The sequence below is a fragment of the Podarcis tiliguerta genome (genome assembly GCF_965153285.1).
Source record: "Podarcis tiliguerta genome assembly, chromosome: 2".
Taxonomy (NCBI): Eukaryota; Metazoa; Chordata; class Lepidosauria; order Squamata; family Lacertidae; genus Podarcis; species Podarcis tiliguerta.
Genome location: NC_139535.1, coordinates 102,104,964 through 102,129,889, shown reverse-complemented (window position 1 = coordinate 102,129,889; position 24,926 = coordinate 102,104,964). Strand labels below are relative to the sequence as shown.

The 24,926-nt window shown below is 47.6% G+C and overlaps 2 protein-coding genes across 20 annotated transcripts in view; one reads left to right on the top strand and one right to left on the bottom strand.

Moving 5' to 3' along the window:
- KCNH3 (potassium voltage-gated channel subfamily H member 3) overlaps positions 1–24,926 on the bottom strand; it is a 142,278-nt gene that overhangs the window by 13,787 nt on the left and 103,565 nt on the right. The window lies entirely within an intron of this gene.
- Positions 1–24,926, top strand: part of ITGA7 (integrin subunit alpha 7) — a 99,022-nt gene that overhangs the window by 63,555 nt on the left and 10,541 nt on the right. For 10 of the 19 annotated variants that reach the window (XR_014507989.1, XM_083427311.1, XM_083427310.1 and 7 more), the window contains 16 exons: positions 455–577; positions 8,163–8,370; positions 9,267–9,460; positions 11,247–11,335; positions 11,504–11,631; positions 13,289–13,384; positions 14,168–14,229; positions 14,482–14,651; positions 15,467–15,616; positions 15,913–16,025; positions 16,416–16,605; positions 18,195–18,278; positions 18,372–18,451; positions 20,095–20,172; positions 22,412–22,514; positions 24,020–24,196. Coding sequence is in view for 18 of the 19 variants with exons in the window: in XM_083427311.1 (XP_083283437.1) it covers positions 455–577; positions 8,163–8,370; positions 9,267–9,460; positions 11,247–11,335; positions 11,504–11,631; positions 13,289–13,384; positions 14,168–14,229; positions 14,482–14,651; positions 15,467–15,616; positions 15,913–16,025; positions 16,416–16,605; positions 18,195–18,278; positions 18,372–18,451; positions 20,095–20,172; positions 22,412–22,514; positions 24,020–24,196 (2,045 nt within the window). In the remaining variant the exon portion in view is untranslated. Of the gene's footprint in view, positions 1–454; positions 578–1,004; positions 1,125–8,162; positions 8,371–9,266; positions 9,461–11,246; positions 11,336–11,503; positions 11,632–13,288; positions 13,385–14,167; positions 14,230–14,481; positions 14,652–15,466; positions 15,617–15,912; positions 16,026–16,415; positions 16,606–18,194; positions 18,279–18,371; positions 18,452–20,094; positions 20,173–22,411; positions 22,515–24,019; positions 24,197–24,926 lie in introns of all 19 variants that reach the window. The other 9 variants (XM_083427320.1, XM_083427324.1, XM_083427323.1 and 6 more) reach the window with 1 other exon arrangement.

Genomic DNA, 24,926 nt, shown 5'->3' with positions numbered 1-24,926 from the left:
CAGATGGAAGAGTCAGTGGGTGCTCCCACCTTGATCAGCACCACCCCCCTTGTGGTGGTCAGCATTGCTGATGATTTACACCTCCTCCAAGGAAACGCTAGTGGGATGCATGGCAGTTCTGACCTTTGATTGCCTAGTAGGCAGCGGTGTCCGAACCACGTGAATCACCGATGGGCATGCCCATCACGCACCCCTGCCATCTCTTTGCCACTTGGAACAGCCCAATGAGCGTTCCAGTTCTGAGTACCTGCTGGGCTGTGAACCCACACACCCCATATGGACCCGGTGGATGAACCAGGTATAGCTTCCGAGTCTCATTGGAGGTAGCTGGGGAAACTGCAATGTGCAATTCACCCACGCTCTGCTGTTGTACTGTGCTGTGAGGCCGTGGATCCTCAACCCAACCTCTTCCTCCCCCCTCCCGCCAATCACTAACAGGTGTTTGGTTTGGCAGGGACCATACGGGCAGAGCTGAGTGGCTTGAATTTGAGTTACTACGACGACGGGCCGTATGAAGCCGGGGGAGAGAAGGACCAGGACCCCTCGCTCATCCCCTTGCCTGCCAACAGCTACCTTGGTACGGGGTTGTACCCGGCAGGCGAAGCATCGCAGAGCAATTGGACAGGCCACCCGCAGGGCAGGGTGTTGATGAGGCTAACGAACAACATCTGGAAAGGGGCTTCTGGCTTCAAGACTAGCCATAAATACAACCATGAAAAATAATAATGAAAACTCTTATTTGTGGGATTCTCAATAAGCAGACATTTCATTCTCATGACCTTAGGGCAACCCTGGCTAAACCGAGCTGCCAGTTGCTGACACTGGTGGCTCAGAGACAAGGCAGTGCTGGAAAAAATCCCAGCCAAGTGCGATCCAGGCCCTGCTAAGTCTCCCCGACTCCTGCCCAGTGCTCTGTGATGCTTCCCTGCCTGGGTTCCAAGGGTTTCTCATACTGCTAACCTCTCTCTCTTCTCTCTCTCTCTTTCCTTCCATTGGCCTTGCAGGGATATTGTTTGTGACAAACATTGATAGCTCAGACCCTGACCAGCTGGTCTATAAAACGCCAGAGCCCAGTGAACGGGTTCCCGGGAGTGTTGGAGATGTGGCCCACAATAGTTTCTTAGGTTTGTAAGGTGTTGGTGTGCCCGTCTCCTGTGATTTCTGCCTCTCGACCTTTCTCCCCGGAAATCCCTCTTCTTCCTTAGCATTTTTTTCCCCTGCTAGTCTATGTTGTTTTCCCCTTTCTGTTGTGTTTTGTCAGCCCCAACAACCCCTCCCCCCCCCAAAAAAAACCCCACCAATACATGAGTGGAGTGGGGTAGAGCAGAGAGCTACAGATTCTGATTTAGCAATAGTCAGGTAATTTAGGTGGCTATGACAGATTTAGGAGAAGCAGTTCTGGGTAAGTGGCTTCATAATAACTGACCTCTAGGTGCAGTTAGTCTCTGTATGCATTATCATTAGTATCTTAGGTATTAAATTGGCTTTTTGCCTTGGGCCTTTTCTGCAGGTGCGCCCTAATATTTGGAAAAACCCCCTTAAGGAGGCATTCCGGCACCAACATTATAAGCTTTTCAGTGCGAGGTATCTGTTTTTTTAGCTGGGCATTTTTACATTGTAGATCTTTTCCCTGCTCCCTGAATTCTGTTTTACTCTGTTTTTAAGCTTTTGGGGTTTTGTTGTTTTTGATTTCTTAAACCTACGTCTTGCATTTCATTTATTTGTTGGTTTTAAATTCTATTTATATATTACATGAATCTTATTTGCACTTTTGTATAGTCTCTGTAATATATATTTTTTAAATAAAGGGCAGCTAAGAAAGATTTGAAACATATAAACAAACAAAACCTATGTTTAAAACAATTAGAGAAGAGGTAGAGGAGCACGAGAGGTTTTGTGTGTGCTTTGAAGAACATGTGCTGCATTCGGTGCATTGAAGAAAAGAATCAAGTTCTGTGCTCCAAAGAAATTATGCCGTTTATATGTTTTCTTGCATAATGTTGGTATGTTTTAGTTTCATCCCAGTATTATCTGAGCTTCTGAAAGAATATAGGACTTTCAGTTTTGTGTGTGTGAAAGGGAGGAGCACAGTAGAACTGGAAAGGAAGCCAAATGTTGAGCTGTAAGCCTAGATTGGAGTGGAAAACGTCACAAGAGAGGGAGTGATAGCCATGAAGGGCAGGTTTGAGCTTGGTCACAGAAGTTCTACTTTCCTAAAAAGAGCACCTTTTGCTGATACTGCAAAATATATCCTTACAACCCTGACAGCTAGAAACCTGAATCACAATCTCAACCAAGCTCTTTTACGGCAAAGCCTTCAGTGGGGGAGATAAAACCTAGGATGCAATTCTATGCACTTTTACCTGGAGATGAGTCCCTAGTGAACACTGTGGGGGCTTCCTTTTGAGTAAACAGGCATACGATTGCACTTAACTGCTTCACCTTGGGCCGGCCACCATCTTTCTGTAAGTAACCTACCTCACAGGGTTGTTGTCAGAATGAGATGGGCAGGGAAAGAATAACCATTCTCCTTGGAGGAAAGGTGGAGTATAATAGCAATAATAAGAATTAAGAGTGGAGCACATGCTCAGTTCTTCCAGTGCAACCAGTGCTTTGCTTTTGGCTGGATTGTATTCTTGCTGTTTTCAAGAAATGAAAGATGAGATTCCTGGGAATGGGGGCCAGATTCCAGATAATGTACGGCATTCCACAAAAACAAACAAGCACCCAAAAAAAGAAGCAGCAGGCAAATTTCCCAGTGTATAAATAGCAACTTTAACACACACACTCAAACATGCCCCAACGCAAACATTGCATACGTGCAATCAGAACCAACTTGAATGTTTTGAAAAAGCATCTTGCAATGTTTGCCTACCGGTGGGGGGTAGTTCAGTCGGTAGAGCATGAGACTCTTAATCTCAGGATTGTGGGTTTGAGCCCCATGTTGGGCAAAGGATTCCTGCATTGCAGGGGGTTGGACTCGATGACCCTCAGGATCCCCTTCCAGCCCTACAGTTCTACGATTCTACGGTTCTAACAAGGGCAGGTCTGGGACTGCAGACTTGAATGCTCTCTTACATCATAAACTCTGTACATGTTGGAAGGTAGCACATAAGAGAGAAGTCTGAACTGGGACGCTTCTCTCTCATGCGCTCATTTTTTACATGAAGGCCATTTTTGACATGGGGGAGCTTTTCGAGATGCCCACCCACACTGGCTTCAAACTGCTTTCTGTTTGGAATGAAACCAAACCATGATACCTGGTTTGGGTTGCTAACTCCAAACTGTGGATTGTGGTCCGTTGCTCCCTCTAGGGGAGGAGTGATGCCGGAGCAATCAGGGTGTTCATGGCCTGCTGTTAACTATGGTTTGCTCTCATGAGCCAACACAGCCTGCAAACCCTCCAGGCTCTTTGTTGGTGGAAATCCTGCACTGGTGGCTGGCAGGGGATGGGATGATGTACACGGCTCAAAGCCTGGCTACAGGCTCCTCTGAAAACTAGGTGCCCTTTGGTCTGATCAACATCAGAGGTGCAGGGAACTCTGAAAGAACATAAGAGTGCAACGTCTGGCCATAGATCTATGTAGTCCAGCAGCGTGTCTCAGTGGGGTGTGAAGGAGGTAGCTGCCCTCTGTTATTTACTGTATTTTTCGCTCTATAAGACACACCAGATCACAAGACGCACCTGGTTTTTGGAGGAGGAAAACAAGAAAAAATATTCTGAATCTCAGAAGCCAGAACAGCAAGAGGGATCGCTGCGCAGTGAAAGCAGCGATCCCTCTTGCTGTTCTGGCTTCTGGGATAGCTGCGCAGCCTGCATTCGCTCCGTAAGACGCATACACATTTCCCCTTACTTTTTAGGAGGGAAAAAGTGAGTCTTATAGAGCAAAAAATACGGTATATCCGGTATATATTAAATAGAGGTATCCAGTCTGCTTGAAGAGGATTCAGCTTCTTGATATTACAGCTACCAACTACAGATAGACCCATGCCCAGTGAACATGGCTAACCCTTTTAAGAGCTATTTATGCTAATTCCCTGCCCTGCCATCCTGTAGCAATGGACTCCATAAGCTAACCTCACATTGCATATCAATTTTCACTTCCTTTTGCTTCTCCTGAATCCGCCTTCAGTAAGTTTCATTGGCTGGCCCTGAGTTCTAGCGATTTGAATGAACACCTCTCCTCTGCAGAGCTGTGAAGGGCCCCTATTAACATTCGGCCCCTGACTTTACCCAGCTCCGTTGGGGGGAGGTGGCAGAGACATTTGGCAACTGCAGGCGATGGCGGCGTTGGAAGGGGCATAGACTGTACGCCTCAAGGACTGGCATCACCAATCCTCTGCTGTAAATGCAAGTCAGCAGGACACCAGCTGAGGAGCAAGTGGGTCATTGTAAGCTGGGGGGTGGGGAGGAGTGGGGTGAAAAGCTGCAGGTGGGGTGGGAACTGCTGTGTAGCTCACAGAGCATAGACAAGAAAGGTAAAATGTGAGCGGGGGAAACTATGTAGTGCAAGAGGAGGAGGATTAGACTGCAGGTGTGGGGGTTGGCACTTAGGGGAGCCTGGGACCACCCTTTTGCCACTGACTGCCCCTTGTTGCATGGTGTCTGTGTTGCTTGTGCCTGTTGCATGCTTGTTACTAAGCAGTGGGGAAGAATGCTCATTCTGGCTGATCCTACCTGATGCAGGAGCTCCATGCTTGGTCCATCATGTGTTCTCCCATATTCTAAGATGCAGGTGGCGCTGTGGTCTAAACCACTGAGCCTCTTGGGCTTGCCGATTGGAAGGTCGGCGGTTCAAATCCCTGCAACAGGGTGAGCTCCCGTTGCTCTGTACCAGCTCCTGCCAACCTAGCAGTTCAAAAGCACACCAGTGCAAGTAGATAAATAGGTACTGCTGTAGTGGGAAGGTAAATGGCATTTCCATGAGCTCTGGCTTCCGCCATGGTGTCCTGTTGCACCAGAAGTGGTTTGGTCATGTTGGCCACATGACCCAGAAAGCTGTCTGTGGACAAACGCTGGCTCCCTTGGCCTGAAAGCAAGATGAGCGCCACAACCCCATAGTTGCCTTTGACTGGACTTAACCCTCCAGGGGTCTTTTACCTTTACCTTTTACCTTCTAAGACAGGGATATGGGACCTTCTGGCCTCCAAATATTGTTGGACTCCAACTCTCATTAGCCCCAATCACTATGGTCAGGGATGCTGGGAGGTCCAGCAGCATCCAGATTCCTCACCCCTATGCTAATTCACCAGACCTTCCTGGGATTACAGTGGGCCAATCACTGAACAGGGAACAAGGCCATAGGGCACCTGTCTACTCATAGTTGTCCCCGGCCCTTGCTGTCCTCAAATACAGCATCCTTTGTCTCACAGTAGGAAAGGAACCTAGTGAGATTCAGTTGCTGCTGATGGAAGAGGACGAGGGGCGGCAAAGGACCAGCCCTACTTGAAGAAGTGAGGGAGACCTTGCCACGGGTGTTGAAAAACCGAAAATTCTAGGGCCAAAGATTTCCTGTCTTAATTTGCTCCTGCTTCTTTCCAGCCCCACCTTCCTCCAACAGCCTGCCTCTTCCAACTCTCCCAGTCTGCCACCCAGCTTACAGACTGCTCTTGCATGCATGCCAGCCACAGTGTGCCTTTGCTTTCCACCCAGCCACCATTTCACCCATTACAGCCCCTGCTGCCTCCTCAGAGCTGGACAGATAGCGTATCCAACACGTTGCCCTCCAGATGTCTTTGGACTATAGGCCAAATTCAGCTAAATAGTTGAGCTAGCAGGGACCAGTGCAATGAGTCCAACTGTCAATGCAGAGCTTTCCCCTCTTTCCCCCACCCCCCTGGATCCAGGAGTACCCCCCAGAACAGCATGCACCAGAGAAAGAGGGGAAATATTTCCATCTGGCAAGCAAGGGTCCTTGCGCTGATGGGACGATCATCTTAGCATGACTTTGAGTTCCACCGCACAACTCGCCTCTAACCTTTGACCCTGCTGGCTGGGGCTGATGAGAGCCATAGTCACCATGTTGACCAACTCTGAGCAATGGCTGTGCCATGGATAGGACCAGATTTTAGTCCCGGGGCTACAAAGTGCCTTTTCCTATTTCCCCTGCAACCTAACACCATCCCTTCCAAGTTTGATCTTGGTTCTTCAAGGGATATTTTAGAGCTGTGGTTTAATGCCAGCGCTATCGTCGTTTGAGCCCTTCCATGCCAGCAGGCTTCACTGCTGCTCTGGAAGAGTCCTCCTGGCTGTTGCCTTTCCCCCTTCCATTTATTCTTCCCTCTTTTCAAGTCCCATGTGCTTTTGGGGCTGTAAAATGGTTGTGGCTGAGAAGCAGAGAAGAGCTGTGAGCGCAGCGTCCTCAACAAACTGCAGTTCCCAGGATTTCTTGGGGGAAGTCACATGCTTTCAATGTATGGTGGTACGTAGGCAGCCTATGCCTTGGAGGCTGCTTTCTGGGGAAAGCCTTGCATGCCCTATCAAACACATCTATCCAAAACCTCCTCTCCAGAGCAGAGGCCCCCGGTTCCACTGCTGCTTCCCATCCCACTGCGCAGAGGCTACTTGTAATGTATATATAAGGAGTCACATTTGCATTCCTGGCCAGTGTCCATCCCTCAGCCGTGGACTTTCTCCCAGTTCTCTGGCTCCCACAACACACAGTGGGGAAGGGGGTGGCAGGGAGAGAGAGTGTGGGTGGGAAGCAGGGGGTGGGGAGTCCACGGGCTTTTCCTGCAGGAAGAATCTTTTCAGAAAGGCAGATTTTCGTCATGAGAAGTATTTAACTCCGCAGCCATCAGAGGTGGTGGGAGGCATCCCTGACCCTCCTTCAGCAGCTTGTTCACATGTTTCTCAATTGCATTTGTTAATTCATTAAAATGTATATAAATTTTAATTGCCCTTTGTTGTGATGCTGAAGCCCAGCTTTAAAAAGCAACAGCAGCAGCTCTTTAGAGAACAAATCACCACCACCACCACCACCACCACCATCATCATCTTAAAGAAGGTGGCTGCTTTAAAACCAGTCAGCTGGACATCCTGCTCCTGATCTGTGCATGTTTCCCAGTCCTTGGACAGAACTTGCTCCTCCTTTAAGAAGCCCGTTCTTTAGTGCAGCCTTCCCCACCCTGGTGTTGGTCAGACATTGTTGGACTCCAATTCCTGTTATCCCATACCATTTGTTCTGCTGGCTGGGGCTGATGGGAGTTGGAGTCCAACAACTTCTGGAGGTCAGCGTGCTGGCTGACCTGCTGTAAATAATAAATAGGCAGACCCACATTATCCATATTCATGGCTAGATAATCCCACAAACCCCCGCTGCTTGTGATACTTCTGTTGTGGGTTGGCCATTACGAGCTTACCCACACATATTTTGCCCTGCTCTTTCCAGCCACAGGTATGTGCTTAAAGCTCTGTGCCCAAGTTTTTTTGGGGTGGTGGTGGTGCTGTTACCTCTGAGCTCTCCCAGCAATAATTCGCTCTTTAGTGGTCAATGGGAGCAAAGTCAATTCCGGTTTTCCTCGGATTGCTGTTTGCTCCAACTGAGCTTTAAAGAGCAGGTTTTTATGGGGCAAGTTCCAGAGCAGAAATAGAAGGTGCTCAGACACAGAACTTTAAAGCACGTACCATGCCTGGAAAGAGTGGAGGAAAGGTAAGTGTGGATAAACCCTAAATTAGCCCTACTGTCAAGAAACATGAAGATATGCAATTCCAAATTCAAGCAGCAGAGGAGGCAGATAACATGTTCCTTATCTTACCCACTGAGGCTAACATGGGATAGGTGAAAAGCAAGAAGTTGAGAAAAGGGAGAACAAATCTGGCTAGGATTTCTTACATCTAGGATGTAAGAAATAAGCTTGTTCACATGTGACTTTAAGCAGTTTTCCAATGAAACAAAATTGTGAAAATAACAGCTTTCATTTACATCCCCCACCCAAATGAAATGGACAGTTTCTAAGCATTGGTGGTTCGTACAACGTGCATTGTGTACATGCGCATGGGCACATTAAGTTCAGAAGCCAGGAGTTGGACCAGTGTTGAGATCTTATGACTTTAAAGCTTTTATTGGTGATTTGGGGACCTCATACGTCTTTTCATACTAACACCTTTCCACAACAGTCTCACCCCCGGTGACCATTAACATGCTTTTCTGTTGTTCCAGGGTTTTCCCTTGACTCTGGAGTGGGGATTACCAGGAAGAATGAGCTGAGTTTTGTAACAGGGGCTCCTCGAGCCAACCATACAGGGGCCGTGGTGATCCTGCACAAAGACAACGTCAACCGCCTGGTGCCTGAGGTTATCATCCCAGGAGAGAAGCTCACTTCATCCTTTGGCTATTCCTTGGCTGTGGTGGACCTCAATCATGATGGGTGAGCAACATGGGATGGAGGCAGCATTCTGCCTGAATGATGCTTGGGCCCATTCTCTGTTTTAAAGGCTACCCTGGTCTGTTGGGTGGTAATAAGAGCATACGCTGCCCTACTAACAGGAGTTACAGCACAGGTGGGCAAGGGCTACAGGAGACGTTGGAGCTGGGTTTGGTTTACAACTTGCTCCAGTGATTTACAAGATAATGGACTCCTAGCACACATTGTGAGAGCCACTGTGGTGTAGCGGCTAGAACAGTGTCAAACTAAACAATGTGAGCCTCTCCTAATGTTGTTGGACTCCAATGTCCATCAGTCCCAGCTAACTACGGTCAGGGATGATGGGAGTTGTAGCCCAATAACATTTGGATGTGTTTTTCCCTCTTGGACTGTGGGTGGGCTGGGGGTGGGGAATAGGGTTGCCAATATTTCAGCTGGCTAATGTAGCATCTTGAGGTGCAGACACTACTAAATAATGCTGTTTATCTCCGTGATACAAAAGGCTACACCTGCCTGGTTTCTGCACGTTAAATTGTCAATAAATGCATAGCAACAGATCAGGCTGTTGTTGTTTTTTTCTGGTGGATTAACAATCCTGCAGAAAGTGAGCTGCGTGAGGGAAAGTAGAAGTAGCTACATTCCATCTAAAATTTGGAATCCCATTATTCCATTGGATTAGCAACTCCACTCTTGGAAAAGATGTGGGCAATAATGTCTTCCCTGCGGGCTTCCCCTAGCAGGGGAAAATAAGACTCATAGCACAGTGAATGAAGAATAACAATGTGTGGGTTTTGAGTCGCTTGCTCTGTTTCTCATTCTGGGTATCCAACGTGGCTACGGATACCCTGAGAGCAATGGGTGTTTTCATGGCAGCCGCACTCACTGCATGTTGTCTCTAGCTGGATGGACTTGGTGGTCGGAGCACCGAACCTCTTTGACCGCAAGGAAGGGATCGGAGGAGCAGTCTACGTTTACATCAACCAGGCAGGGCACTGGGACAATATCCTCCCCATCCGCCTCAATGGTTCCTATGACTCTATGTTTGGTATCACAGTGGGGGCTGTTGGAGACCTCAACCAAGACGGCTTCCAAGGTGAGAGAACTGAGAGAGGCTGTGGCTGTGGGAAACTGGCCGGTGGGGGCTCTTGAACTGGTCTGCTTGAAGTATGTGGGTTTAGAGGCAGGGGAGGTCCTGTCAAGGGTCACAGGGGAAGCACAGCGGTATCCAATCAATGGCCTGAGTCAGCAATTCAAGAAATGAGTCCAAGGCACCAACAGCACCTGCAGGACCACGGAGAGCTCCCTGTGGCAGCTAAACAAGCTGTTGCCTCTGCAAGCACCTAGCTAGAATCGAAGCCTTCTATATGTTGACTGGACAAGTAGTGTAGTATGGCCCTCCTCCCAAGAGAGGCTGACTTGTTGTTAAAGGGCTCCTTTCCTTATTTTGCAGTCTTTGACTCCTGTGGTTTGGAGAGACAGAGCTATTATGGGAGACTTCTCTGAATTAGAGGAGAGCAGCAGGACTGTGTCCTCCAGCTGAGAGGATCTAGGTTATTGTTTTGACATATCTCCACTGGTTTTGAAGTCATTGGGGGAGGCATAGCGAAGCTGCCTTATACTGAGCCAGACCATTGGTCTGTCTGGAAGCTCCCCAGGGTTTCAGATGAAGGACATTTGCAGCCCTACCCAGGGATTGAACCTATGACCTTCTGCATGCTATGCAGAGAGATGCCCAGCTGCTAAGTTAAGGGGTTCTGATGAAGTTCCTGGCAATTCTTACCTCCAGGATGGAGCTAGAACCTCATCCTCCTCTGAGACATCCATTATGCAGTGCATGGTTTCTTTTTTTGTGAAATAGTGTTTATTTGATTTTACAAATTCATTCACATAAATAATATTATTACAAATAATAAAAGTTGCACAAGAATCTTCCGAATCTTAAGACGTCCCTCCTCCATGAGTTCTTAAGTATCTTTTTAAACTGATTATTATAAGTCCATCTATTTTGCAGTCCTCCATTGTATCCAAAATCTATGTTTCATTGCAAGAGTTATTTAAAACCTGCCAAAGAGTTCAAGTGTTTACAGTGGTCTTTCAGATACAATATAAATTTGTCCCATTCCTTGTTGAAGTTTTGATCCTCCCGATTTCTGATTTTCCTGGTCAGTCATGCCATCTCTGTGTAATGTAATCCAATAGTTTCATCTACCAGTCCACCCTGGTAGGTATCTTGTCCTCTTTCCATCTCTGGGCAAGAAGCATCCTGCATGGTTTCTAGGTCATGGTTCATGACAAGGGAAATCTAGGAATCGAGCTTTGTGTCTGCATTTGAAAGCCATCTCTCTTAGCATCAGTGGAATGAACTTCCAAGTGTGCATGTTTATGATTGAAGTGTTTGGCTCTTGAAGATCAAGCTAGGAGAAAAACATGGGCAGGTTAAAGGAGGGGGAGTAGCTGCGTATATGCGAATGTGAAACAGAAAAAAACGCAAGAGGCTGTGATGATCGCAGAGGTGTGGATATCTTGTGCTGTCCTGGTTTATGTGATAAAGATAGGGCAAGGTGTGCCTGCTTTGTAGACTGCTATGTACATTAAGATGATCTGTGGCAGTATGCAATTATGTGAGAGACTCAAATTAGGTTGGCTGTGTGTGAAATGCTGGCAGGTGAGTCTGATGCATCTGCAGCCATTTTTGCCCAGGCTTGTATCTATACGTATCATGTGACAATAGATGGGGCTTCCTTTATGTGGCATTGTGGCTCTTCAGTATATCTGGGTAGAAATATACATCTCAGTTCATTTCTGAGAGCCGATATGAATTCCAGAAATGTGGGAGACAAAGACAGTTCTTACCATTGCTGTTGTTCGTTTTCTTCCAGACTTTGCAGTGGGAGCCCCACTGGATGGCGATGGCAAGGTCTACATCTATCACGGCAGTAATTCAGGGTTTGTCACCAAACCTGCTCAGGTCAGTCTCCCTTATCCCCACCTTGCAGTAAAAGGGAGCGTTTTGGGGAACACTGCATTCCTGTGGCCTTCCTCCCCTTTCTCTCTTGGCTGTGCATCCTTCCTTTGCTCGCACCCCAATCATGACCCAATTTATCGCTACCCTGTTTTGCCCCGTCATCCTCTGCAGATTCTGACTGGGGAGAGTGTTGGCGTCAAGATGTTTGGATATTCCTTTTCTGGAGGGTTGGATATTGATGGCAACCTCTACCCAGATCTCCTAGTGGGATCTCTTTCCAACACAGTAGTCCTATACAGGTGAGCATAAAAAAGGACGGAGGAACAAATCCTCATTGATTTGAGATGTGTAAAATATATTGCAGTACAGCAACTAGTCCTATGGATTCACAGTCTGACGGAATTTAACCCACAGTCTGTCTCACACATTTGCTTCCCCTCTGGAACGTGTCCAGAGGAGGGCAACCGAAATGGTCAAAGGCCTGGAAACGATGCCTTATGAGGAACGGCTAAGGGAGCTGGGCATGTTTAGCTTGGAGAAGAGGAGGTTAAGGGGTGATATGATAGCCATGTTCAAATATATAAAAGGATGTCACATAGAGGAGGGAGAAAGGTTGTTTTCTGCTGCTCCAGAGAAGCGGACATGGAGCAATGGATCCAAACTACAAGAAAGAAGATTCCACCTAAACATTAGGAAGAACCTCCTGACAGTAAGAGCTCTTCGACAGTGGAATTTGCTGCCAAGGAGTGTGGTGGAGTCTCCTTCTTTGGAGGTCTTTAAGCAGAGGCTTGACAACCATATGTCAGGAGTGCTCTGATGGTGTTTCCTGCTTGGCAGGGGGTTGGACTCGATGGCCCTTGTGGTCTCTTCCAACTCTATGATTCTAAGAAGGAATCCTTCAGCCAGCAACTTGACATGCATGGGGTGCTCCTCTTTCACTGGGAGAGTCTCGTGTCCTGTCCTGCAAACAGAAGACCAGATAGCAAGAGGAGGTCCCTGTGGCAGGGCAGACCCAACAACAGAGAGTCAGTACAAGTAGCAGATTAGGTCATCCCAGAGCATCAGAACCCAGACAGCCCCATGCTGCCTATTTAATCCATCAAGGTCTGGTCTAGCTGTACGATTTGCCAGGTTCAGTGTAGGAATTTGAGACCAAGGTGGCCATAGTGATTGTAGGATTCTGGCCCAGGGGGGGTGCTGACTTGGGGGAGGCTTCACTTTAGGACTCTCTGGGTGACTAGGTTTTGGTGTCGTGACCTCTGCCCGGTGTCCCCATTGCCATGCTCCTTGTCTCTCAGGTCCCTCTATTTCACTGGTGCACTTTGGTAATTTTTTTAGACTCTGGACTTAATACTCTTGCAACAGTGGGGCTCTTTAGATGGCAATGTGAATTATTTCACTTGCTTTGGAATGGGATAAGCCAGGAGCCATGACACATCCATGGGCTCTGTACAGAATCTCCTGAAAGCTGCTGACCAACACAGAGGAACTTGACACATAATCTAAGGTCACCAAGGGATGACACCGAGACTGTAGTCCAAATCCAGAACTCCGGCAGCCAAACCGTTCTGCAAAAGAGATTGCTTATGTCAGCACAGGAAGGTGGCTGGCTTCTGGACTCCATCACCACTGTGATGTGACTGTTCAGACTTTTGTAAAATGTAAAGTAATGTTGCTGCTGCTGCAATGTGTGTCAGAAAGAGGCTGATAGAAAGCATGGATGTTGTTGGGACTTTGTATGGGGAAACAGAGAAAGCAAGACAGGGAAGATAAAGTATCTCTTCGCTTACATCTGGGAGCTTTCCCATCCTTACTTGGATGTTCTGTTGGAGCTTCCTTGAACACACAGCAAGCAACACCCTTCTTAAGAACTCTGCAGGGTCCAATGACACACACCCCACCCAAATTTGTCTGCAAGTGACCCAAACACTTATGAATGTCCAATCTACATTTTAGATCCCGACCTGTCATCCGCATCTCCAGAAATGTCACCATCTCCCCCCAGAATGTTGACCTGGAGGCCATGAACTGTCGCCACCATGTGGGCATCTGGTGAGAACTAGTCTTCTTAATGCACAGTCTCTTTCCTTGCTTCTTTGCCGCTCTTCCCGTTCCCTTTTGCAGGTGATGCCAAATGGTGCTTTCATGGATGCGCCTATACGCCTGTTGCCTTATCCTCTTGCATGTTAGGTATGCCCCAGTTTGAAAGCACACCAGTGCAACTGGATAAATAGGTACCACTGCGGCGGGAAGGTAAACGGCATTCCTGTGCACTTCGGCTTCCGTCACAGTGTCCCATTGCACCAGAAGCAGTTTAGTCATGCTGACCACATGACCCGGAAAGCTGTCTGTGGACAAACGCCGGCTCCCTTGGCCTGAAAACGATATGAGCACCGCAACTCCATAGTCGCCTTTGACTGGACTTAACCTTCCAGAGGTCCTTTACCTTTTGACCGTTATCTGATCCAGTGGACCTAACACTGTGCCAATCACCTGCATGGCTCTATGGGTAGGATTTTTACAGTCACCAGAGCAGAGCTATCTGATGGTTTGGACACCTTATTTTTCTGGAGCTGTTTGTCCAGTTAGTGTATCTCCTGCCAGAATCCCACAGTGCAGGTGTGGTCTTTGGGGTACATCTAACGATTTGGGGGAAAGACTCAATGTTGCCCAGGGGGAGTGACGCACTTCAATGTTCATAGCCCTCTTAATCCAGGACTAGTCCTCTTCAACTCTAGAAAACGGAGCTACCCCACACCCAATATATGTTCAGGCCTGCTGAGCTCAGGAGAGCTCTACTGTTAATAAGAGTCTCTTCTCTGCTTCCTTCCTTAGCATGGATGTGAGAGCCTGCTTCAGCTACACCGCCAACCCCCCAAGCTACAGCCCGTCCATCAGTGAGTATTGGCTGGGCCTCACCAGTAGTTACTTGTTGCCTTTGTGGTGCTTAGCTAGGTTACAAGGCAGCGCACTGTGTTCCCCACCCCCCTGTTGCATCTGGACTTTGTAGTAGTATCTGTCTCTCCGCACTGAGATAATAAGGAAACCCAGGAGATGCTGAATCCTGACACCAAGAGAAGGAGCTTTCCGTGTCTTCCTCTTTTGCCCTCTCCCTTGCCCCAACTCACAGCCTCCGCTCCTTCCCCCAGTGCTTGAGTACACTTTTGATGCTGATACCGACCGCCGGAAATCAGGCCAGGCTTCCCGAGTCACCTTCCACAACCGGAAGCCCACAGACGCCGAGCACCAGTTCTCCGGGGTAGTGGAGCTGCCCCAGCAACATGTCCGTTCTTGTACCAAGGCCACACTGCAGCTGAAGGTGGGTCCCTCACTGGAGCATCCTTGGGCTGTTAGAACCACCTGCAATAGCTTTGGGAGCTCAGCCACTTAAAAGTAATTGAGGAATAAAGGAACTTGGGAGTTGAAGGGAGCGGTATGGCAGCCCTGTTTAAGCACTAGGCTTACAACCCACACTATCCCTCCCACACCCCAGCTTTCTAGTATCCCTGAGTTAGAAATCCTGTTCTGGGTCACTGGGTGGTATACAAGCCCATGGGACACGGGTGGCGCTGTGGTCTAAACCACTGAGCCTCTTGGGCTTGCTGATCAGAAGGTTGGCGATTTGAATCCCTGCGATGGGGTGAGCTGCTGTTTCTCTGTCCCAACTCCTGCCAACCTTGCAGTTTGAAAGCATGCCAGTGCAAGTAGATAAATAGGTACCACTGTGGTGGGAAGGTAAATGGCGTCTTTGTGTGCTCTGGTTTCCATCACGGTGTTTATGCACCAGAAGCGGTTTAGTCATGCTGGCCATGTGACCGGGAAAGCTGTCTGTGGACAAACGCCGGCTCCCTCGGCCTGAAAGCGAGAGGAGCATCGCAACCCCATAGTCACCTTTGACTGGGCTTAACCATCCAGGGGTCCTTTATCTTTTTACCTTTATAAATCTCATGCTGCGGGTCAGGAGGCAGGAACATTTTTTTCTGACAAGGGCCACGTTTGTTTGACTGTAATCTGTTTAGGGCCTGGACGGGATCTGAGCAGCAGGGGGTTGGAATTTGTTGTCATTTTGTGGGAGAAAAGGGCGTCATGGGAATTTTCTCTCTCCATAAAAAACAACAACGGCCTCTGTTGCAGGACCAAGTCCGGGACAAGCTGCATCCCATTGTGGTGATGATGAACTACAACATCAAGCATGCCCGCAGCAAGCGCCAGGCCCAGGGCGCCACGCTGGGCCCACTAATGCCGGTGCTGAATGTTGTGCCACCCAGCACTCAGAGGACAGAGGTAGGCATGTGTGACAGCTGGATCCAAGGCTGAAGCCTGGATCCCCTTCAAGACGTGGGCAGCAAAGGCATGTTTCATTGAGAGAAACAAATGAAGAGCCTTATGTCTTGCCATTTATTCCCCTGTGCATTTTGGGTTGTTCAAAGATCTGCACTGTGCATTGGGTTGTGCACTATTGCAGCTTTTAAGCCAGTGTTTGTCTCCTGTAGGGGGTCTTTGTAAGAGTGCCTCTGGAGCTGCCCCCGCTTGTAGCTCTGCAATGCCTCCCCCCACCTTTGGGTGTTGTGTTCCCCCAGGTGAATTTCCTCAAGCAGGGATGTGGGGAGGACAAGATCTGTCAGAGCAACCTGCAGCTGAACTACCGGTTCTGTTCTCGTGTTGATGACGCTGTATTCCATCCCCTGCCCAGGTAAGAGCAGAGTATGAATTCTCACTTGGCGGGATCATTGATATGATTATTTGGTTCTGCTGTGTTTTCTGTTCTTGTAAATCACTGGAGGGGTGGGGGCTTGCTGGGGCTAAAAGGTGGTACAAAAATGGTTTTTTTCTAAAAATTAAAACAAATAATTTTAGCAGAAACGTTTCTGGTGTCACACAGTAGTTGTGAGTGCAGAAACACGCAAGTTGCTGTGCCTTACCGTGCAACTCCAACACAATGACATCCCTCCTAGATTTTTGTGAAGGGATGCTGCAGAGGTCAACCTTAACAGGCAGCTGGTTGAGACCAGGACCAGTTCACGTAGCCATAATCCCAAAAAGACCCATGGCCTTCATGGTAACCTCTCTTCCTTTCCTCCAGAGGCAACGATGGCTTGGATGTGTTTTCCATGAGTGACCAAAAAGTCGTAGCCCTTGAGATCCATGTCACCAACTTTCCTTCGGATGCAGCTGAGCCACAGCGGGATGGAGACGACGCCCACGAAGCCATGCTGCTTGTCTCTCTGCCACCTACCTTGTCCTATTCTGCTTTGCGCCTCTACGATGCCATGGTACACGTTGGAAACGGCTGTAATATACTGTATAGTCCACAGAGGGGAGCATAGGAAAGAGCTGATCTATGGGATTGGCTGTCACAGATCTGCTGGCACTCAGAATAGATGCTTCCAGCAGTGGCTGGTGGCCTTTGGGACTGGTAGGGCAGGCCAACAGTAGGTGGAGCCAGAACCAATGAGAGGCGGAGCCTTGGGGGATTCAAGACAGGTTTGTGGAGCACTGCCTCATTTACCCTAATGGACCAGCCTCCAGCAGCTGCCTCCGCAAAGGAGGCAGCTACCTCTGTGGTTGGAGGCTGACCGGAGTTTGAGCTGCTGACTTCCAAGGAGGTTGCTGTAAATATTTGTGCAAAACGTAATCGCCCTGCTCTTAAGCCAGAAAAGGCTACCAGAGCAGCTTACAGTCAAATGGTTAAAAAAAGCAAGGCAGTCCCCACCCACGGGCTTACAAATACACAATTAAAGCACACAATACAAAGGGAGATCGTAAAGAAAAGCTAGGGAACTGGTGGGCAACTTTTGATGGTAACTTAGAGTAGTACAGTCATACCTCGGGATAAATACGCTTCAGGATAAGAATTTCGGGTTTCGTTTCACCACTCGCACATGCGCAAATGGTCAAAATGACGTCACGTGCATGCGCGGAAGCGGCTGTCAGCATTGCCCTTGAGCCAGTGCCACTAACTGGACTCATCCACTTCAGCCCGACTGGGCTAGGTGAGCTGGGTAGCACTTCCAGAGACCACCTTCTGCACAGGAACAGGTCAAAGTGCTGTGGACTCACAGCTTAGAGTTGTGAGCACCGGATTCACTTCCACAAGTAGACAGTCGTCGCACAGCAGAGTACAGCAAAGTCTAGCAGAGTATATAAACAACTCGGAGAGCAGCTCTGTAGAATATTCTCTTTATTCTATAACTACAACTATTATACAATTATATACAGAGCTAAATAGGTCTAAGCATAAAGAATGCTGAACCGCACTGAGTGCCTGCAGCTGCTCTTAGCAGCAACCTTATCTAAACACACAATCTCTAACACTCAGTCTCTCTCTCTCTGACTGACTGACTGACTGACCCACCCACTGACTGACTCACTGATGTGGTGCTGGAGCAGAATAAGTAGAGAGCAGAACATGCCTCCTCCTCTCTGCAGAATCAGCAGACTCCTCAGGAGATTCTTGGATATGGGAGGGGTGAAATCTCCTCAGCGGCATCATGCACAGTCGCGTCTTATGTTCTATTCAGGATGCAAACGGGGCTCCGGAACGGATCCCGTTCGCATCCTAAGGTACCACTGTATAGGCGATTGAGCTATTATATATAGCTCAATGAATGGCAATTTCCATATCTTTCCATTGCTTCGGTCCTTGCCATATTTTTCTAAATTATTTGAAATCTGATCTTTGGGGTGTGGAAATTGTTCGAGCCAAAAATATGCAGCCATTTATTCTCATTGAATCGTTTGGGATCCTTGGTGCAGGATTTAGATTGGTGTGGGTTGGTAGGTTTTGTTTTCTTGTTAGCATAGATCAACACACAGCTCTGCAAACCTTCTGGTGATGAGAGAAAAACCTTGTCTTTCATAGGAGAAGGCCCCAACCTGTATGTCTAACCAGAGTGCCTCTTATATGGAATGTGAGCTTGGGAACCCCATGAAACGTGGGACACAGGTGAGGTTCAGATCTGCACCCCCCTCCCCTCCCCTCCATGCTTCTTTCGCAGCTCTTATTTTCACCTTAAACCCACCCCATTTCTCTCTTCAGGTCCGGTTCTACCTTGTTCTGGAAACCTCAGGCATTACCTTGGAGACCACCGAGCTGGAAGTAGGGCTAAACCTTAGCACGTGAGTAGGGCGTCTCTTCCTCCCCAGAGCTGAGCTTGCTAGATCCAAAGCAAAAGCACATTGCAGGAGCTCCTCCACAAGCGGTGCAAGACCTGTACAAGCTTATTCGGGTAAATTTGATGGCCCTGAGTTCAGATCTTGCAAGGTCAGCCTCCAAGAAATATAAACTGCTAAGCAAGTTGGGTTTGCTTATGTTTTTGGAACTCCTTGATTAGGTATCTTTTGCTATCATCAGGGGATTGTAGAAATTCCTCAGGTCAGGGGCGATGGGGAGGCTGCAGTAGGAGTCAGGCAGTTTATCAAGGGAAAGAGAGGGTACAGGTAGCAGAGATTGGCATGTGGGGGTATCAGTCCCTGTCGTTGGGCTACTTCCATCCAAACTGGTGTTTATTGCAGCTGTATTCTCCAAATAGGGGACGCGGGTGGCGCTGTGGGTTAAAGCCTCAGCGCCTAGGGCTTGCCGATTGAAAGGTCGGCGGTTCGAATCCCCGCAGCGGGGTGCGCTCCTGCTGTTCGGTCCCAGCGCCTGCCAACCTAGCAGTTTGAAAGCACTCTCGGGTGCAAGTAGATAAATAGGGACCGCTTACTAGCGGGAAGGTAAACGGTGTTTCCGTGTGCGGCTCTGGCTCGCCAGAGCAGCGATGTCACGCTGGCCACGTGACCCGGAAGTGTCTTCGGACAGCACTGGCCCTAGGCCTCTTTGAGTGAGATGGGCGCACAACCCTAGTGTCTGTCAAGACTGGCCCATACGGGCAGGGGTACCTTTACCTTTTTATTCTGCAAAAAATTCTTGACCAGCGCTGTTTTTCAGGGGATACTCGAGGGTACGCAGTATTGGCACCTCTTTTTGTTGTTGTTAAAAAGTGTGGCACTTATTGTAAACGTGGTGAGTACCGGCACTTATTTTTCTAGGCAAAAAAGCACTGTTCTTGACACAATAATTGCTGGTTGGTTTAGCCTGCTTTATTAGTTGTTCTGCCATACTTCCCCAGTGGGGACACGGGTGGCACTGTGGTCTAAACCACGAGCCTCTTTGACTTGTCGATCAGAAGGTTGGCGGTTCAAATCCCTGTGATGGGGCGATCTCCCGTTACTCTGTCCCAGCTCCTGCCAACCTAGCAGCTCGAAAGCACGTCAGTGCAAGTAGATAAATAGGTACCGCTGCAGCGGGAAGGTAAATGGTGTTTCCATGCACTCTGGCTTCCAACACTGTGTCCCGTTGCGCCAGAAGCGGTTTAGGCCTGCTGGCCACATGACCCAGAAAGCTGTCTGTGGACAAACGCTGGCTCCCTCAGCCTCAAAGCAGGATGAGCGCTCAGTCACCTTTGACTGGACTTAACCGTCCAGGGGTCCTTTATCTTTACCTTACCTTTACTACCACATTGCAGTCCATAGGGGCTTTAGTACAACAAACTTAAACCATAAGTGCTGTAAAAAAACGTACGGGATGTCGGCAGCATCTGCACTGAAAGGAAGCATTGTGACTACCCTGAAATCTTTTAGGCACAAACAATATTGAAAGTGAGCTTGCATATGATCACCATGATAGCATCATGAGCGCTAATCAGCATGAATGTGCAATAAAACAGGATGTCTGGAGAGACCTGTAAGCTAAACTCCTGCAACTCTCTTCTCTCCCACAGGATCTCGGAGCAGCCTGGGTTGGCCCCAGTTCAAGCACGTGCCCATGTGATCATGGAACTTCCACTCTCTGTTTCTGGGTAAGGGTCACATGGGGGTAGTTCACATCCAGTTCAAGTTAACGCGACTTCATTGTCAGAGTGTTAAAACGTTTTGCACCTGCCGAGAGATGCATCCAGAACAGAAGCGTTCTTGAAGCATGCATGATAAAAAGCCACCTGGAATTTAATACAGTGGTACCATGGTTCTCAAGCTTAATCTGTTCTGGAAGTCCGTTCCAAAGCCAAGATGCGTTTTCCCATAGAAAGTAATGCAAAATGGATTAATCCGTTCCAGACTTTTAAAAACAATCCCTAAAACAGCAATTTAACATGAATTTTACTATCTAACGAGACCATTGATCCATAAAATGAAAGCAATAAACAATGTACTGTACTATAACATAATTAAGACAGTATTGTAGATGATAAAAATTAAAATTAATTTTTTTTCTTACCTGCACTAATGATAGTCATTGTTTGGATGGGGGGATTTTATCCATTTCTGCAATCACACAATCAATCAATCAATCAGTAGCTGAACTGGGTTCCACACAGTCACAAAAGCAAATTAAACTAAAAAGCCTCAAAAACAAAAATGCAAAATAAATAGCAAAAACAAAAGTGCTAAACTTAATCTGTTCTGAAAGTCCATTTGACTTCCAAAATGTTCAAAAACCAAGGCACAGCTTCTGATTGGTGCAGGTACCCCGGAAACAAAAGCCAACAGCTGCATTGGATGTACAGCTTCCAAAAAATGTTCGAAAACTGGAACACTTACTTCTGGGTTTTCGGAGTTTGAGAACCAAAGTGTTTAAGAACCAGGGTTTTTGAGAACGAAGGTACCACTCTATTTGCTCATGGATCATTCTTAAAAAATCTACCTTGTATTTTAAATTTTGATATAACAATTCCCGCATGTCATTCTTCCATGAAGCCCATTCCAAAACGCTCCAATGGTGGAAAAGTTGCATTGTAAGAGGAATCGCATGCAAATGTGTTAAATATGTGTATTTTGTTCATAAGAGTACATTGGGTTGCCTTGATACACAAGTCAGTCCCCGCTCCCAGCCTGCCTTGACCTTCTCTGCCAATCATAGACATTCACATAGATATTTTCTCCACTTATGGGTGGTGAACTGCACACCAAAATAAACTGGTTGTGTCCTGAATCATTGTTACCAGGGGCAGTGCCGTATTTACATATAAGCTAATCAAGCTATATAGCTTAGGGCCCCGCTCTCTTGGGGCCCCCCAGAAAATTTAAAGGGGGGGGGGAACTGGATGTACATTTGCAATATATAAGAGGAAAAACAAATAAAACCTACATACCTATTAGGTCCATAAATTACCATACAGCATATATCCAACACAAAAAACAGCGACAATTTGTTGTTGACAAAGGACAACTGGACATATAAAGGACAACTGGACACATAAAAGGCCCCATTACCTTCAGTAGCTTAGGGCCTCATCAAACCTAAATCTGGCCGTGTTCACATGGCCAAAGAGAATAAATCGAAGAAGCTACGCTGCTTGTGCACAAAACTCAATGCGCATCCATACAGAGCAGATTAGCAGAGATTGAGGTCACGTCCACCCCATACATTTAAAGCTTTCTTATACCTCTTTGACCTTCATGGCTTCCTCAGAGAATCTTGGGAATTGAGGTTTGTTCAGGATGCTGAGAGATGTGAGGAGACCTGTCACAGAGCTGCAATTCCCAGCACCTGTGATGTGGCCTGGGCTTCTGTTTCTCCAGCTTCCCATGTGCCCTCATGTGGCGTAATGGTTAGAGTGTTGGACTAGGACCTTGGAGAGCAGGGTTTGAATCCCCTCTCAGCCACAAAGCTCACTGGGCGACCTTGGGCCAGTCACCATCTCTTAGAAGAAGAAGAAGAAGAGTTTGGATTTGATATCCCGCCTTTCACTCCCTTTAAGGAGTCTCAAAGCGGCTAATATTCTCCTTTCCCTTCCTCCCCCACAACAAACACTCTGTGAGGTGAGTGGGGCTGAGAGACTTCAAAGAAGTGTGACTGGCCCAAGGTCACCCAGCAGCTGCATGTGGAGGAGCCGAGACTCGAACCCGGTTCCCCAGATTACAAGACTACCGCTCTTAACCACTACACCACACTGGCTCTCTTAGCCTAACCCTACCTCGCAGAGTTGTTGTGACGATGGAATGGGGATGACGACAACAACAACCATGTACATCACCTTCAGCTCCTTGGAAGAGAATAAATAATCTAATTAATAAACAATCTCTTCTTTTTCTCTGCAGAGTGGCCGAACCAAATAAGCTCTTCTTCAGCGGGGTGGTGCGGGGCGAAAGTGCCATGAAGAGGGAAAGCGAGGTGGGCAGTCCTTTTCTCCTCCAAGTGACGGTGAGTGACACTTGTCCCCTCCAGATCGAAGCCTTGAGCCGTCGTTCGCAACCCCTTCAATCAGAATATTTCTAGAGTATCGTAGCCAGTTACTGCTAGAACTCAGGAGGTTTGGAGGTGCGGGTCTGTTCTGAATAGGGAATGGGATCTAGGGTGTTTGAGATAAAGAGATTGTGGGCTTTTTGTTTATGGTTACTGTGTCCTCCCTGTGCAACTGCCGATTTACTTTCTTCCTTTCTCTATATATCAATGGGATATCCTGCTCCAATAATCTTAATCAATCAAGCGAACATTTATTGTGTGTGACTAAAAGCCATTACAAATTCAGTTACAGATCCAGCAAGTCAATTAAAACCTGTTAAAAGAAACCCAGAGATATAGATCCATTTACAATAAGTCAAATTAATGAATCACCTGCACAGTATTGTCTTTTATATAGCTGGCATGAGTACTTTTTTAGCGACTTTAGAAAATAGGGCTGTTTTGCATGTGACGAGCAGATCACAGCCAGATAATAACCAACATATTTTCACTTCAGGGTTCTGTCCCTGTGGCGGTGCCAGTGTCTGTTATAGTGTATAGGAAGTAATAGTGCCACTGTATTCTGCTCTGGTCAGACCTCACCTGGAGTACTGTGTCCAGTTCTGGACACCACAGTTCAAGAAGGACACTGACAAACTGGAACGTGTCCAGAGGAGGGCAACCAAAATGGTCAAAGGCCTGGAAACGATGCCTTATGAGGAACGGCTAAGGGAGCTGGGCATGTTTAGCCTGGAGAAGAGGAGGTTAAGGGGTGATATGATAGCCATGTTCAAATATATAAAAGGATGTCGCATAGAGAAGGGAGAAAGGTTGTTTTCTGCTGCTCCAGAGAAGTGGACACGGAGCAATGGATCCAAACTACAAGAAAGAAGATTCCACCTAAACATTAGGAAGAACTTCCTGACAGTAAGAGCTGTTCGACAGTGGAATTTGCTGCCAAGGAGTGTGGTGGAGTCTCCTTCTTTGGAGGTCTTTAAGCAGAGGCTTGACAACCATATGTCAGGAGTGCTCTGATGGTGTTTCCTGCTTGGCAGGGGGTTGGACTCGATGGCCCTTGTGGTCTCTTCCAACTCTATGATTCTATGATTCTATGTTCCAAAAATCTCTTTCTGGGGTTTTGATAGTGCTGACAATGGAGAATATAATGGGGGAGATCTTCTCCCTCACCTACCCCACAAATACAAAGAATAATCTTAATCAAAGTTACTTAGATTAATCATGAAATATGTATGTGCCTTTTCAATGCATATTTATGGATGTTGGGGATTTCACTCGTGTTAATAACTATTGGAGGGGGTACTGAGTCCAGCTTAATGCAAAGCACACAAGTGTAACCTTGTTTATATGGAGTAAAACCCGGGGGGGGGGGCGCGAGGTTGGAGGAGGAGTTTGCTTCCTTTCAGCACCCAGTTTCCCTTTCCTTCTCCTCCAACACAGCTTGTCCCTCTCTGTCCACACACCAGGTCTCAAACCAAGGCCAGTCCCTGAATACGCTGGGCTCAGCCTTCCTCAACGTCATGTGGCCCCATGAAATTGCAAATGGAAAGTGGCTCCTCTACCCACTGAAGCTGGAGCTATCGACCCAGCCTCAGCACCGCGCGATCTGCAGCCCAAAACCCAACTCACTCAATCTGGCTCTGGTAGGTGCCGTGGGAACTTGACAAACAGGGGTTGCATGATAAGCAGGCAATGTTGATGATAGCACTCATCTCCTCTCTTCCAGGCAGATGTGTCTTTGATTCTGGTACTAGTTGCCATGGGGTTGTTGTTTTTTTAAGGTTCATTTGTCGTTTTTATGATGAACATAAAAACAGTAGTCAGGTCCTCCCACTGCTGCCAGGTTCTTAATAAATACCTGCTGTTTGTAATAGTGAAAGCACAATTAATATTGTGTATTCATGATTTCTCCTAGGGATGTCCAAACATTGCCCGTTCTTTTTTTGCAGTTATTTCTGCCTTCCTGGGTGGGAAATTTATCTGTAGAAAGAGATGTGGTTTTTTGTTTTTGCATTGATAGGAAGTGCACAGTTCCTGGTTTTTGTTGTTCTCTGCGTCGTATACACAGCCGGCAGGTGGATGCAAAGTAGATGTGCCACTGGCCACTCATCTGTTCTTAGGAGACCAGTGGACAGACAACTCTGCCATAGCCTAACTCCCTCCAGCAACTAACATGGTGGGAGAGGAGGGGCTAGGATTGCTTCCTCTCCCAATCAACGAAGATTTGTTAACTGGTTAAATCACAGATCATTCCCTGTCCACAAGGATTTCTTTTATGCGGTTTCCCATACCAAGACACGGTCAGGTTCTAATCACCTCTGTTCAAAAGCCCCATCTTCTGGGCGCAGTTGGCCGTGCAAAAGCATAGGGCTG